General features: G+C 45.6%; 2 protein-coding genes across 4 annotated transcripts in view; one reads left to right on the top strand and one right to left on the bottom strand.

The window, feature by feature from the left end:
- The window catches only part of LOC121585346 (histone-lysine N-methyltransferase 2A), a 57,659-nt gene extending 48,677 nt beyond the window's left edge, over window positions 1-8,982 (top strand). For all 3 annotated transcript variants that reach the window (XM_045213311.1, XM_045213310.1, XM_045213309.1), the window contains exons 26-34: window positions 773-916; window positions 1,095-4,383; window positions 5,037-5,149; window positions 5,293-5,430; window positions 5,747-5,999; window positions 6,696-6,803; window positions 7,262-7,345; window positions 7,787-7,916; window positions 8,116-8,982. In XM_045213311.1, coding sequence (XP_045069246.1) covers window positions 773-916; window positions 1,095-4,383; window positions 5,037-5,149; window positions 5,293-5,430; window positions 5,747-5,999; window positions 6,696-6,803; window positions 7,262-7,345; window positions 7,787-7,916; window positions 8,116-8,391 — 4,535 coding nt within the window. In that variant the 3' untranslated portion in view covers window positions 8,392-8,982. The remainder of the gene's footprint in view (window positions 1-772; window positions 917-1,094; window positions 4,384-5,036; window positions 5,150-5,292; window positions 5,431-5,746; window positions 6,000-6,695; window positions 6,804-7,261; window positions 7,346-7,786; window positions 7,917-8,115) is intronic.
- Window positions 8,983-10,909: 1,927 nt separating this feature from the next.
- Window positions 10,910-14,150, bottom strand: LOC121586120 (IGF-like family receptor 1). Its single transcript, XM_041902614.2, is given in 8 exon segments — window positions 10,910-11,524; window positions 12,259-12,408; window positions 12,565-12,640; window positions 12,642-12,667; window positions 12,842-12,962; window positions 13,234-13,273; window positions 13,424-13,616; window positions 13,733-14,150. Coding segments are annotated over 8 exon segments (1,029 nt in total). The 5' UTR covers window positions 13,842-14,150; the 3' UTR covers window positions 10,910-11,210.
- Window positions 14,151-14,324: the final 174 nt, after the last annotated feature.

Raw genomic sequence — 14,324 nt, 5'->3', positions numbered from 1 at the left:
TGTGGGCGAGCGGTTTGCTGATGTCAACGTTGTGAACAGAGTTCCCCATGGTGGCATGAGGTTATGTTATGGGCAGGCATAAGCTACGGACATCGAACACAATTGCTATTTGAATGCACAGAGATACCGTGACGCGATCCTGAGGCCCATTGTCGTGCCATTCATCCGCCGCCATCCCCTCATGTTTCAGCATAATGCACAGCCCCATGTCGCAAGGATCTGTACACAATTCCTGGAAGCTGAAAATGTCCCAGTTCTTCCATGGCCTGCATACTCACCAGACATGTCACCCATTGAGCATGTTTGGGATGCTCTGGGTTGACGTGTACTACAGCGTGTTTCAGTTCCCGCCAATATCCAGCAACTTTGCACAGCCGTTGAAGAGGAGTGGGACAACATTCCACAAGCCACAATCAACAGCTTGATCAACTCTATGCGAAGGAGATGTGTTGCAAAAATAATGGTCAACCAGATACTGACTGGTTTTCTGATCCACGCCCCTACCTTTTTTTAAGTGACCAAAATATGTGACCAAAATATGCATATCTGTAATCCATAGATTAGTGCCTAATGAATTTATTTAAATTGACTGATTTCCTTATGAACTGTCACTCTATAAAATCTTTGAAATTGTTGAATGTTGCGTTTTATATTTTTGTTCAGTATAAAATGTGAATGTGTGACTGTTGGCTTTCTAACATGGCAAAGTGGATATTGGCAAGACTTAGCCGTGGCATAGGAAACAGAGTTGTTATTGTTTCTTCACCTCTAGAATCTGATGCCCAAGAGGTTGACGTGGCACATTCCCGACCCACTACTCCAAGCTTCTTGGCTCCACTCCCTAAATCTGACCAAGGGGCAAGGCCCAAAATCAGGAGACCAGCTGGAGGACTGTTCCGGCCTCTGCCCTCCCCAGGTAACTATTCCGTGGTTGGCTGATGTTGTTTTCTAGAACGTCTTTGGGTTTTAAAAAATAAACATTGTTAGGACTCTAAATTGTCAGGTTTTGAGTGATTTATAGATATTACTCATAAAGCATTGATTGTTTGTATGTCCGTTCAGTTGTCTCACTGCTCTCTGTTTTTCCTCCGCAGGAGCTACCAAGTCCAAACCCCACCACATCCTGACCATCAGTGACCTGGAGGAGACGCGCAGGCCCCGTCGCCACAGCCCCCACTCCCAAACCCGCAGGGACATGTCCTCCCCAACCCTGGGCTCTCCCACTGGACCTGGACTAATCACCCTCCGCACTGGGGGCTCCATGCACCCCAAGGCCTCTGTGCCCACCTATCCGCTGTTTCCCCTCGGTGCTACTGATATTCTGCTGACCTCTCTCTCTGCCCGCCCTGTCGGAGGTCGAAGTGCTTCCTCTGCCCGATGCCCTGGGAACATGACTCACTCTACCTCAGGACTCTTTCCCCAGCCCCCGTGGGAAGACAGTGTGGGCAGCTTCCCTTCCCCTGGCCTGTCCCTCTCCCCAACCATCCAGCACTCCCCTAGACCCAGGCTGTCTTTTGACCTGAACCAGTCCGACTCAGTGGAGGTGCCACACAACTTCCTGGCCTCACCAGAACCGGAGGATAACCCTGCACCTAACAGCACCTCACCACTTAGGGGCTCTTTCACACCATTTCACGAGGACTCTGACGTGGCCATGGGCTCCGAGTTGAAGACGGAGCTTGAGATTGAGGAGACGCTAGTGAATGAGGGAGTAGCCATGAACTGTGGCGCCCAGATAGACGTGGAGGGCGACGACAACCAAGAGGAGTTCTGGGAGCAAGAGGTTCGCAAGAGGAAGACACGTACAGCCCTGACCCGCTCAGCTGAGTCCGCCAGGCAAGACTGGGGGAACACTTCCTCCGATGAGGACATGGAGCACTATTTTGACTTCTCGCGCACTGTGGTCAGTCGCACAGGTGCCAGGGACCCACCCCAGGCTCCTGCCTCTCCTTCCTCAAGATCTATCCCTCAGCTGGACGGCGTGGACGATGGGACGGAGAGTGATGCCAGCGTGACAACCACTGGCGGGGCTCAGAAACTGAAGAGTGGCAGTCAAGCCCAGAAACCAGCTCAAACGCAAGAGGTTCCGCCTGAAGTAGAAACGACAACAAATGGTCTACGTGCAGACTCTGGAATCCCTGTCCCAGATCAGTCACCCCTTAGCAACCCTCCCGAGTCTACAACCAGTGTTGTCCTCCCCGCTACCAAACCTCCCCCAGCGTATATACCCCAGGATCCATCTAAAGCCTTTAATGCCACACAACTAGATGGGACTGAATTGGACAGTGTGACCCTTGCGCCAACTGAGATCTCACCAGAAGCTCCAAGACCAGCTGCAGTGGACCCATCCACAACATACAGCCCTGCTGATATGAGTACTACTCCCCTGCGGTTATACACCTTCCCAACTCCTCTAGAACAACAGAACTCAATCCCCTCCTTAGAAGCCCAGGAAACAGTGTCGATTGCACCTCTTCAAGGAACTCTGCCGGACTTTGTCCAGACTAAGGTGCCTGATACGGTCTACCCAGAGGATTTATTCCAAGGTTCCGGTCTAGACTTTGCCCCTGGGGCTCCACTTGTTCTTGAAAGGTGTGATCCTCCCTCCCCCAGCACCTGTTTCACTGAGCTGGTCCCTGTACAGGTTGATGCTCCCATGGAAACCCATCACCCTCAAGACCCAAAAGACCTCTTCTTGGATTCTAACAGCGGCCACTTTGTATCACCCACAGATGGATCTGCCATTTACATGAACCACTTGACAGAGAGTTCAGGAGATCCCTCATTGAGCAGTAGTCAGGGCACCCTGTTGGAGCTTCTTCAGCCCTCTTCTCTTATCTCCTCGGACTTCCCTAACCCCAGCGTAGCCCCGACGGACCCTTTGCAAATGAGTCCCTCTGTGCAGTCCTCTTTGCCTGGCTTTCACCCTTCAAGGCCACCTCTCATTAGCATCTCGCTACAACCCCTGACATCCTCCCAAGGGTCAACAGTCTTGCCGCCCATGGAGACCTTTTGTACCAAATTGTCAGCACCTATTCCAGGCAGTGCCCTTCCACATTTGTCCTCAAATTTGTCCTCTCAAATTGATCCCATTTTGTCTGCAACATCAAGTGTCAGTCTCCCATCTTATGGATCAGTCTCTCTGCCTATATTCTCCACACAATCCCAGGCCATGGTCTCCACAGCAATTACCATTGTATCATCCTCTCCCTCCATATGCTCTCTCTCCGATGCTCTATCCACCCAGTGTCACCCCATGCTCTCTTCGCTTCAGCCCTCCTCTGCCCCTGTGATGATTAACGGATACAGCTCCACGTCTCTGCAGAAGGAAGCTACCACGGGACACACCATCTCCATCAACTTCTCCACCCCCAGGCCTCCACTGGAGCCCCAACAGCCGCTGTTACCTCAGGGACTACCTGGCCACGCTATCCTTACTGTGAAGGAAGTGGGTGGTCCCAACGTGGACCCTACACCTCACGTTCTGCTGGTGAACCGCCTGGGCCAGATCTTTGTGAAGAACCCAGAGAGCAACACCTTCCAGCTGCCCAGTCAGAGCTCTCCCTCCTATAACTGTGTCACTCAGATAGCCAGCCTTCTTCAGAGCAATGCCCTGTCTGCCACCTTGGCAGCAGCTGGTACAATGTCCACCCCAGCTCCAGGGACTGCCATGCCAACCCATGTCCCTAGGATGGCCACGCCTGTGGTTCAGAACCCAGCTACCATCACTCAACTGCTCACTCATAACAGCAATGGGACAGTGGCAGCAACTGTGGCCAAGAAACCCAGGAAGAACGCAAGCGCAGATGGAGCTATACCAGGGATGAAGAAACCCAGGAAGAAGAAAGAACCTTCCTCAACTTCTAGGAGAAAGAAGTCTGACAAGGCTGCAGACCTGTTTGAGTTTGCTGGTCATGAAGGGAGTTCCTCCATGACCAACACTGAGAGCGCCCAAGCCATCATCAACCAAGCCATGGCCAGTAACTACACCCCCAACCGGACCGGTCCCCGCATACTGAGTCCCTCCACATTCCGTAACAACCCTTCCCTGAAATCTGTGGTCCTGCCCCCAGGACTACTCATCGAACCCGAGCCTGCAGCCACCACAACGCCTGTTTTAGCACCCCGCCCTCCTCGCACCCATGTCCGTATGAAGAGGGTCTCGTCCCTTTCAGATCGCATTGGTGCCACAAAGAAGTCCAAGACAGACTTCCTAGAGCCAGAGCCCCCTAGTGCTAAGGAAGACCTGCCGGTACCCAAAGACAGCTTTGCTGCTGTCTCCAGCAGGGCCGGGGGTGTTCGCATTAAAACCCCAACGGTGAAAGGTGTGTTTGACCTGGACAAGCTAAAGGAGGAGTACTTGAGTGACTGTGAAAGCACAAGGTTAGTCTTTTGGAACTTATCAGGGCAGTGATCTAATGAAATGAGTAATGAGACAAAATGTACAAATAATATCTTCAATGAATAATACAAGAATAGTCATGCCTTTATGTTTAATGGCCAGTGAGTCTCTTGTAGTGTTCCTTTTTGTTTATAAAAAATGTTTAACTTGCTACATCTGCAACTATGCTAAAGGCCAGAATCATATAGAAAAATGTTTTTCCACTATTGGCACGTCACTCATGTTTCCAGTGTGGGCCTCATCTCCTTAGTGTCAATAAGATCACGTCTGGCTATTTTTAACCTTATGCTTAACTCTACCACTCCCTACTAGTATAACACATAACCTATAGTATGATATGGCACATGGAACAAGGCGTTTTACTCCTGAAATAGAACTGTCAATAGGCTATGTAGAGGTCAGTAACTATAAAGAGCAGGTCATGCATAGTAACCTTTTTTGAAGTTATAACTGAGATTGGTAAATGAGTGGTGACGGTTATGACAATCTACAATACAGCTCCTAGTTTGCAGGATGCTCTCCAATTGTCATCACTGCATTTCTGTCCTAACCGAAGTGTGTATCTGATACAGTAAGTGATATACAGCCTGTATCCAGTCGATTTCAGTGTTTTCTCTTGTTGTATTCCTCACAGGCCAGGGCCTTGGGACCGCCTGGCTATACCTCGATTAGGGGGGGACATGGGTAAACAACAGAACTGGGACACAGTGGGCCGCAGTGCCCTGACTGACTGGAACAAATACTCAGGTACTTATGTGTAATGGTGCCGTATGAACAGTATGTCTGTATGACGATGACTTGGATTATGATGACTGATACTTCTTATACCTGTACTCTGGAAACATGTCTGCCTGATTTGAAAATACCCTGAGGTATTTCCATCCTGTCAGGTGCTGTATCGTGCTCAGATGATGAGCTGCTGCCCTCAGACGAGGACGATGAGTGCCCCCCCAGCCGAGACCAGCCCCACCTCCGCTTCGAGATCAAAAGCGATGACGGCTTCAGTGTGGAGGCAGACAGCATAGAGGGTGAGGTTTCAGGGAGGGAAGAGCAAATAAATAGACTTCATGTGTCTGTCTTCTGTAGAGTGTTCATTTAGAAATAATTACGTTACCCAATACTCAAGGCAATGATTTCTGCACAAATACCCACTATTTCTACATATGATTTTGAAATATACTTGTTCTCGTACTTGGCTAGAATGAACTTCTCTTGTGTAATAAACCATCTAGTAGAAAATGTAGGCCAATTATCCATATTTATTAAATGTGTGTGTTATCCTGTGTTACTCACACCTTACTCTTCTCTCTCTTCATTCCTCTTCCCTCTCCTTTCCCTCATCAGTGGCCTGGAAGGCAGTGATAGACTGTGTCCAGGAGGCGCGGGCGGGGGCCAGGCTGAGGCAGCTGTCCTTCTCTGGGATGACAGGTGCCCGTATGCTGGGCCTGCTCCACGACACGGTGGTCTTCCTGGTGGAGCAGCTCCAGGGGGCCCGCCGCTGCCATAGCCACCCCTTCCGCTTCTTTAAACAGATCAGTCAAGAGGAGGACCTTCCTGTCAACCCCTCCGGCTGCGCCCGCTCCGAGGTCTACCTCAGGTCAGTGTCCTGGTGTTCTGTCCACTACAGGGGCCCTGGAAGTTAAATATAGAAATAGAAGGAAAGTCATTATTTTGGAATGTAATCTGGAATTGAGTTCGAGTTGTTTTATAGATTAATCTTACATATCTTGTAAACATTTCACCAATACTTCCTAGGTATCATGAGTCGTAGATTGGAAGAAGTTTAATAAATAAAAATGTATTCATTTGGAAATTTCAGAGAATTGGTGAATAACTACAAGTTTAATGGTTGGAACAGGTATTACTTTGTCCTTACCTTGCAGTTGGTCAACCCATACCACTAAAGTCTAGCAAATCTCTAGAGAATCTGGGTTTTCCCCTCTGTAGGTGGTTTTCAACCTCAAAGTGGAAGCTAGACTCTCTGTGTGGAGTATTGGTGAAATATCTGTTTTGAATGTAGACAGCTGTTAGGTTTAGAGGAACAATGGATGTGTCTGTGTCTGGCTGTGTTTCTATGTGAGTATCATCTCCACCTCCACAGTCGGAGTAGGCTAGAAATAAGACCTGTATGACGTCTATGCTGCTCCATTCATTAACATATGAAGAGTGTGTGGGTGATGTGCACCTCCCAAATTCTACACCAGTGCTGGGCAAAAAAAAACTATGATAAAGAAAGTTAAGCCTGCATACTGTAACATTTTACGTAACACCTTGTTCCTGTCTTCTTTTACAGGAAGTCCACCTTCGACATGTTCAACTTCCTGGCTTCCCAGCACCGCCAGCTCCCTGACATCAACCCCTACGATGAGGAGGAGGATGAAGTCCCACTCAAATCCACAAGGTTAGATTACAGAGTTATTGTATGCTGGTAATCACAAAGGAAGCTAGCTAAATGCTAACATCGTAAAAAAGGAAACTGGCTTAAATATTGCAGGAGCTAGTCCATGAAATATCTTGTCTAGCGGAATATTCTTAGAACTTGTTGTACATTCCTTTAAAAAAAAAAACTTTCACATCAACAAATGATACATTTATAAGTTGGTAGACATAACATAGCAATGTATTCATTCAGACTGATGAGTAACAAAGGACCAGCTGTACAACTACAGGTTTCCACAATCGTTTTATAGCTGTGACTAAACCATTCTGTCATTTCTGTAACTACCTCCCCCTAACAAGCAATGTTAAAAATGTGTTCTACCCTCTTGTGGCTTTGAGTCTTTAGAGACTTGTCTCCGAGTTCAACGTGAAAGGTCAGAAGCACATCGTCATCTTCTCTGCTTATCCCTTTTCTCCTAGACGTGCCACTAGCTTGGAGCTCCCCATGGCCATGCGCTTCAGACATCTGGAGAGGACATCTAAGGAGGCTGTTGGCGTGTACAGGTCAGCACACAACTAGTCCTGGTCCCCCCTGAGGGGCTGAGGACAAAGCCAATACTATGGACAGAGCCTGTGACTATGATCATGATTCTGGGCTAAAGAGCTCATGTGTTTCTCAGTGGGGGGCCAACTGACCCCACAATAGGTCAGTTGTGGCCTGTCTGGACAGGAAGCCATCACTGTGGTTCTCTACAGCTGTCACAGCAAACTAGGGACAGAGGCATGGTTTATATTTCCTGCTTCTCCCTTTTTAAGTCCCCCTCAAGAAGCGTCATAGTGAAGTCTGTTATTCTGCTGCAAAATGAGTAACATGAATTTCCATTAACTCAGGATCAGATAAAAATCTGATCCTTTGCACCCTTTTAATAGCCAAGGAGATTAGCTATGGAAACTTCTGTTCATGCTTGAGCCTCTTCTGACATCTCGCTCTGATCTCTGGTGTAGGTCTGCTATCCACGGGCGGGGTCTGTTCTGCAAGAGGAACATCGACGCTCAGGAGATGGTCATCGAGTATGCTGGCATCGTCATTCGCTCAGTGCTCACAGACAAGCGGGAGAAGTACTACGATGGCAAGGTGAGATCAATCAGTTCAGAGTGTAGTTGAGGAGACAGCATAAACCCTATGGTTCGTCCCAACGAGACCTTGGTTGGTGGACTTTTTAAAGATCCACTAATTCTGGGCATGAATGAATAAATATTATTGATACCAACATAATACATGTTCCTTAAACTAAAACTAAGTCCCCTGTCTCTTTTCCCTGCTTCCTCCACAGGGTATTGGCTGCTACATGTTCCGTATCGATGACTTTGACGTTGTGGACGCCACCATGCACGGCAATGCAGCGCGCTTCATCAACCACTCATGCGAGCCCAACTGCTACTCACGCGTCATCAACGTGGAGGGCCAGAAGCACATCGTCATCTTCGCCCTGCGCAAGATCTACCGGGGCGAGGAGCTCACCTACGACTACAAGTTTCCCATCGAAGACCCAGCAAGCAAGCTCAACTGCAACTGCGGGGCCCGGAAATGTAGACGCTTTCTCAACTAGGGGCAGGAGGAGGACGTGGGACTGCCACAGTCCCTGCAGGGGGAACAAGGCACTAGGGGAGGGGGGTGAGAGACCAGAGGCAACAGGAAAAAACAACAGAGGTTAAAAGCCTTAAATTAAGGTTTTACTGGGTTGGGAGGTGGGGAGGAGAAAATACATGAGAGGATGAGCCACTACGACGAGACTGGGAGAGGAACCAGGACCAGGAGATGGAAAGCAAGAGGGAAGAGGAGAGCCGCACAGGGACATGCATCCATAAGCTCACATTGACTCCTAACCAATATGCATCTGCCAGAGGTTTGGCAAGTTCACAACAGGAGAGGGCGGAAGTAGCTACCGTTAGAGTGTGTTTTTTTTCTTGAGAACAGGATACTGAACGCTGCAGACATCTGTTGTGGTTATGCTGGTTCTATGTTACATGAAGGTATTTTCCTTGATGCATAACGTCTAGCCCTTTCTGTTGAAATAAGGGTGGACCAGAAAAGCTAGACTTGGAGTGATTCCTTATCTTTTTTTTTGTGTGTGTGTGGGGGGGGGGGGTTAATTTCGACACCCATAATCATGTTGGTTCCATCCTCTCTAGTCGATCCCTTAGCCATATCTCCATCTTTACTTGATCCTTTAATCATTGTTTTATTTATTTGAAATTATATTTCACAGTGCTCATCATGCATCAGGTTGTACATATTTGCTTTGCGTTGACTGTTCAGAGAACCATGGTGCTATTAAGATACGATGGGCCATAGGTTTGGAGGCTCCAAGGTCAGAGACCCTGCAAATAATACATATTTTTCTATCCACTCTCCACTCCCCTCTCACACAGACTGGGGAAGGGACCTCCATTATGTTCAGTTAAACGGTTAGATAACGGTTAGTGTCACCCTTAAAGAGAGTTTGCTGCAGCTAAATCATATCTTTAAGAACTTTCCCTTCACCATTTTTGTATGTAGCAAACACTACCCAATCCAAGAGTGACGAGTTTAGCTGGAAACCTCAGTGTGTCTTTTTTTATGTTAAAATGTATTTTATTACTATCATGGCAAATGCTGATTTCCTTTTGCAATAATATTAGGCCTACGTCTTTGCTGCGCTACAGTTGCACATCTTTAGTGAACTAACAACATCCAGACTCCCTATTTTTCAACATTCAGTGGAGTTAACAAAGTACTGACTTTGACATTCTCTGCAATCCACAAAGGGTGGAACACTGTCCAAGTTACACCACTAAGAGATGCATTATAAACTCTATATATACCTGACTGTGTGGACTGACAGCACCCCTGTGCGCTGAAGATCTCAAGCATAGTGTTAGGCCAGTACTTTACTGTAAGTTGCTCAGTAGGATGGCTTTAAGAGAGTATCATGTCTTTGTGTAAAACCTAGACAGGGAGAGAATGCACTCAGCACCTTAACGTTTGCTGTCGTACAACTTTAGACAACGCTGTCAGTCAGTTCAGTCAGACGTATTAGGAAATCAAATCTACACACTGTTGTTCACATATTTACAATAAGAGATTGCTTGAGCTCTAGAATAGTTGTATTTATTCATGTTTCTGTTCAGATTTTGGACTGGTGAAACTAGCTGTGCTTTGTATAAATGGTGGTGGTCTTGTGGGAAATCTTCCTCCCCTCGTTTCCTCTTCTTTCTTTTATTTTAACCTTGATGTTTGAGGACAGTTGTGTATTGCATTTCAGCCTTTACACAAGACATTGTTCTAAAGCAGGTCTTTTTTTAATTGTTTTTTTTTATTGTATTTCTTTGTTCTGGTAGAATTTTCATGGAGAGAGTACAGCAGGCCTTAGTATTCGGCAGGCCTTATAACAGGAGAATATCAAGCATACGAGTCCACGCTATTCTTCCCATCTGCGTACTACAGAGAACCCTTCAAGCTAAAGATAATATTCTAAAGGAAATGAGCACTGTCCTTTTGGAATTTTAATACCCAGTAAGGAAGATCTTAAGCCCGCCTGCCTGCGCGACCAATCGGTGAGATGGAGCCTGTATTCCCATGTGTCAATCATCTAACACCCTTAGCAGAGTTTGCCAATAACAGGATGCATCTGGACTTTAGGGATACAACTATCCTTAACCTAGCTTCCTTTTCTGCTGAAAACTGGATGTGGGAACATCAATCAGAGCAGTACGTTTCTCTATGCCCACTCCACTCCCCAACCTCTTGCCAGGATTCTACCTCAGTTGTTCTGAACGATGTTAAAGAATACTAATGCAAAAAAGAGGATGATAATATAATAAGAGTAACTTGGTTTTAATGTCCTGCAGAGCTGGCCTGTGTGTTCGATGAAGCATTGAAAGCACTAGTTGGAAACCTGAAGTTACCATGACGACCTCTCCCAGAACTGGTTCAGAAAGCTGTATGTTCTATATGGTAGGGTTATTTTAAAGTATAACAAAGTGTAAAATACATAAAAACTAGAAAATATGTGTGAACTTGTCTTTGTTACCTTGTACAAATAAACCCTGAGTTTGTAAATAATTGTATACATATTTCTAAACCCGTTTAATTTTTCTATGCACTTTTTTTATTTATAATGTTATTTGCTTAATAAAGATGTGAAGATGTTTGAACAAATCAGACTTGGTCATTTGAAAAGTGAATTAAACAACAAATGCAGATATTACATTAATTTCTGTATAAATACAGCAATATCATTGGTTGGTGATAGAATCATGGTGATAATACATTTGATATAAGATGATAATGATTAGGTGGCCATGATTGTGTGAGGGCCAGGTTGGGAACTTGGCCGGGACACTGGGGTTAACATATTTTCCGGACCCAACACAGAACACACTCAGACTAGACAACCTTAAGCAAGGTGAGCTTGGTGAGCACTGCTACTGCATCGTTCCGGTCCATCTCTCTCAGGTGCCTGGCCAGGTGGCCTACAGTCCACTCTGGGTGCTTGGTGGTGACCCCCTCCAGCACGGCCCTCAGGGGGCTCTTACTGTCCCTCAGGGAGTAGGTGTAGGTGGCGGGGAAGGAGAAGCGAGATGTTAGGTGGCTGGTGTTCTTCACCCCAGGGCTCTCCGGGTCCAGCAGAATCACAAGCTCCTCTAGAACATCCAAGTTGTCCAGAACCGTCTGCAGTGGCGCCGACTGGAGGTCAGGACCTGGTGAGACAAGGGGAGGGTAGAAGCTGTTTAGAAGCCTCTTGGACCTAGACTTCAACCATTTTCTGTCCTGCTAAGCATTCAAAATGTAACGAGTACTTTTGGGTGTCAGCGAAATTTTTTGGAGTAAAAAGTAGATTATTTTCTTTAGGAATGTAGAGAAGTAAAAGTAAAAGTTGTCAAAAACATAAATATTAAAGTACAAATACCCCCCAAAACTACTTAAGTAGTACTTTAAAGTATTTTTTTCTTAAGTACTTTACACCACTGGTTATGCTCGACCCACTCCGTTTTCCACCTCAAAACACCAGAAAATTGCCAAAAAGAGTAGAACCAGCTCACCTGCTTTTACACTATGATTTTATTTTTAGATGTTCATTGTTTCTTTTGAAACAATTATTTTAAAAGGAATAGTTTGAAGTCTTTAATCAATTGAAAGAACTGATTTCTTGAATTATCTATGTGGTCTATATTAAAGGGCACTGAATTTAATATAACAGGCTTAAAATTAAAAATGGGGCACAATTCCTACTTAAAATATAAAAGAGACACAAAAGGGACCCATTTTGTGGAACCACAAAAATGTCAATGGGAGATTTGTGCTGAAAATCGAGTTGCGTGCTAAAACCTTGAGCCTTTTTGCAACTTATGGAACAGTAGTGATGTAGAGGTACTAGTAATACCAATGAACAGCAGACTGGTAGTTCTATTAGTAATAGCACTTGATAACTCACTCAAAAGGTCCTCTAGGCTCCTGGTCTCTGACTGTAGGAGAGCAACCTCTGCTCTCTTACTGCTCCGTGACTGTTGGTTGGTATACAGGATATTGTCTGATGGGAGGCAGTCTTTAAGGCTGACCTTGAAGCACAGCGTATTCTCCTTATCTGTGTCAAACCACAACCATTCAAAAACAGGACAGGAAAAAAGTAAATGGAAGAGTTAAAGCGGTTTTAAGCAAACATGTCAAACCAGATGGTCTGTCATGAGCATGACTGTCTGACTTTTTTTTAATTCTCCCTAATGCTCATCATTCTGCTCACCTCTGCTGCAAAAGGCTCTTGATCTTCTCCTTCTCTTCTTAATATAGATGAATAAGAGAAATGCAAGTACAGAGAAAAACGAAGATGACAGTAAGCACTATCCCTGAAAGAACACAGAGGACCGTGGCAATGAGTAGTTAAAGACATATTCAGCAGTATCCTAACAAAGGCAGTTTAGTCATCTTTTTGAACGGTGAAGAACTGGTATTATCAAACTCAGTACCTTCTAAAATGACTTTTAAAATGGCTCAGATTTGGGGGTTGGGTTGTAACTTACATGCAGTCTGATGGTTGACATGTGAATCACCATGTAATCTCAGATCAATGTGTTTGGCTGTGGTGGGATTTGATGTTGACACTTGGACCCTCAACGTTGTTGACCGTTGGACCTGTTGAGTCTGAAATTGATGTGAAGTCAACATATTAACTCTGTCATTCCTAATTTAATACGTTTGTTTTGTTTGCTCATTGCCCTATTGGGAAGACATTGACCAAAATTGACAACATTTGTGAATACATAGCTTCCCTGGGTCACTGTTGTTGATGTAGTTTGGGTCTACAGAAGAATAACAGCCGTGGTAAATTTGAAAGTGGTCTTCACAAAGACTACCACACAAATGCTCATAATTAAATAGCATAATCAGCTTCATCATCATAGATGAAACTCACCGTGGTACTCAGGGCTCCTTTCCAACAGCCTGTCTGGTCCCTAGACATAGGGTTTACAGTTAAACATGTTACTCAGACAACCAAGAACCCATAGTTTAAGCACCAGATTGAAAACAAACGGGCATCCTTTCTTTTCCTATCAAAATGTTAAGTTACCCTATCCCAGACAGAATTTGCGCTCTCCTCTCACCTCGCTCCGCAGCATTGCGTGTCTGTAGTTGCGTTGCATTCTGACAGCTTTTGATGGATTGGAGGGCAGCTAGAACAGGGTTGGCATTTCACGAAGCTCCCGTTATTGAAGGTCAGTGCGGCACACGATCGATACGGTTGTTCCGATCTTCCCCCATCATCATGCATGCCACAGTTTGGACTAAATTCGTACCCTGGTCGAAAACAAGATTTGTTTGTAGACTACAAGTGCGCGCTGTACACGGAAAAACGTAGCAACATCGAAACTTGATTTCAAATAAAGATAATCTTTGCAGCATGTCGAGCTCACCTGGTCGAATCCGCTGATTTGGATGTTGATGACATGGCACACATTTATTTATGAATTCATCCCAATATGTATCCAAGTCATGAGAGCAATTATTAGAATAGTGGCCCATTTCGTTAACAGATGTATAGAATAGACTAGGTAGGCTACAGTGCTATTTGCTAGTAAAAATAAAAGTTGCTGAATGCAGGGTCGGCGTTATGAGCCGCCCTTAGGGGGCCGGGCATGGCCCGCCCTACCGTACCTTGCCCATCCAAATAAAATATTGAAATATTGAGATCATTTATTTCACCGACATGCACGCCGAAAGTTAAAGCATCGTATCAAGCGAAACAGTGCCCCTCTATCTCAGTATGTGTAGACCATGTATCTGATGCTGTCTGCACGAAAAGTGTATCTAGATACATTGACTTCAATACAAAACCTAGGAGGCTTGTGGTTCTGACCCCCTTCCATAGATTTACACAGTAATTATGATAACTTCCGGAGTACATACTCCAACCTAGCAGAGCTCTTGCAGCATGAACTGACATGTTGTCCTCCCAATCAAAGGAGAAATAAGCTAGTACTGAAAGCATAAGCTACAGCTAGCTAG

The sequence above is a fragment of the Coregonus clupeaformis genome, unplaced genomic scaffold (assembly GCF_020615455.1).
Source record: "Coregonus clupeaformis isolate EN_2021a unplaced genomic scaffold, ASM2061545v1 scaf0096, whole genome shotgun sequence".
Lineage (NCBI taxonomy): Eukaryota > Metazoa > Chordata > Actinopteri > Salmoniformes > Salmonidae > Coregonus > Coregonus clupeaformis.
This window is presented reverse-complemented; position numbering and strand designations above follow the sequence as displayed.